At 37.1% G+C, this 1,250-nt stretch overlaps 1 protein-coding gene across 1 annotated transcript in view; it reads right to left on the bottom strand.

Moving 5' to 3' along the window:
* Window positions 1-1,250, bottom strand: part of PKHD1 (polycystic kidney and hepatic disease 1 (autosomal recessive)) — a 535,504-nt gene that overhangs the window by 57,066 nt on the left and 477,188 nt on the right. The window contains 1 exon segment of the mRNA XM_012648551.1: window positions 650-773. Coding sequence (XP_012504005.1) covers window positions 650-773 — 124 coding nt within the window.

The raw sequence follows: 1,250 nt of genomic DNA, 5'->3' as shown, positions 1-1,250 counted from the left end.
AAAGCACCACCCCTTTATTGTTACTCTTTCTGCGTTATTTAAGCCTCTGCCATCCTGCCAATAAACGAGACTTGATCAGACTCCTGTCTTGTCTCCATTTCTTGTGTCTCCTGCCTCTCCCAATTCCCGCTCCCTCCTCCAGGGTCCGCGTTGACTACCCCGCGGGTCGGGACAGTCAAGAAGAACTGGGTCATATAAGCAATTTCCACACACCTTGTACTTTTAAAGCATAAGATTACTAATAGATATTTGTCACCATTTCGGGGGCAGGGGGAGGATCAGGAGCACAGTACCCAAAGATAAGAGTCCATACTATTCAATATCCCACAACTCTCTTTCTTATACATTAAAATTTTCCTATTGATACCCAACCAAATGTCATAGAAATAAGAGAGAGAAAAAAAGAAAGAAACAAGTTGAACATATAAAGTGAATTTTAACATCTAGAGGAAAATGTACATTTGGATTCTTGCTCACCAGGCGCCTCCTGAGGCTTAATTCCTACATGTGCTCTTTCTTCTCATACCTTAATGATACAGCCAAGTGACTGTTTTCTCTAAACTATAATGACTTCTTATTCATAATAGGAGTTACTCCCATTATAGGGAGAAGGGGTATTTTTTTCAAAAGAAACAGAGAATAAAAGCACACTGTGCTGAAATTACCTGGAGGGGAAGTGACAGTAAAAATGAAGTGCCAGTTTGACCCAGAGATCAAGATTGCCAAGTTGGAGAAGCTTACGTAACCATCCTGAGTTTGTGCCTCGGTGCACCCTGAAAACAAATGCAAAACAAAATGTAGATGCTGGTTGTCTATTCAAGAACAATGTCTTCAATTCTTCTCTGAAGATCAGCAATTGGACAATAAAGGACAATTTCTAAAAAAATTAAAGAGATTATCTTATCTATCAGCTTTTTCTTAGACAAGTCTTGGAACCAAATAATCCAAGGTAGAACAATAACTAACATATATTAAAAGCTCACTATGCCAGACACCATGCTTTATATACATCACTGTATATAAAATATACAATAACCCTGAAAAATATGCTATTATCTATATTCTAGAGATTAAGAAATAGGCTCATGAAGGTTGAAATTACTTTGTGCTGGGGTTACAGCCCAAATCTGCCTGATTTCAAAGTTTACATTCTCAGCCACTACTATATATTGACTATTTTATTATTAAAAGTCTATAAAGAAAAAAATTCTATTAACTTTGTATATGGTCAGTTTCCAGAGTCCACTTCT

The sequence above is a fragment of the Propithecus coquereli genome, unplaced genomic scaffold (assembly GCF_000956105.1).
Source record: "Propithecus coquereli isolate 6110/MARCELLA unplaced genomic scaffold, Pcoq_1.0 Scaffold29, whole genome shotgun sequence".
NCBI lineage: Eukaryota > Metazoa > Chordata > Mammalia > Primates > Indriidae > Propithecus > Propithecus coquereli.
The sequence above is the reverse complement of the archived record's forward strand: the minus strand, read 5'-3'. Positions and strand labels throughout refer to the sequence as shown.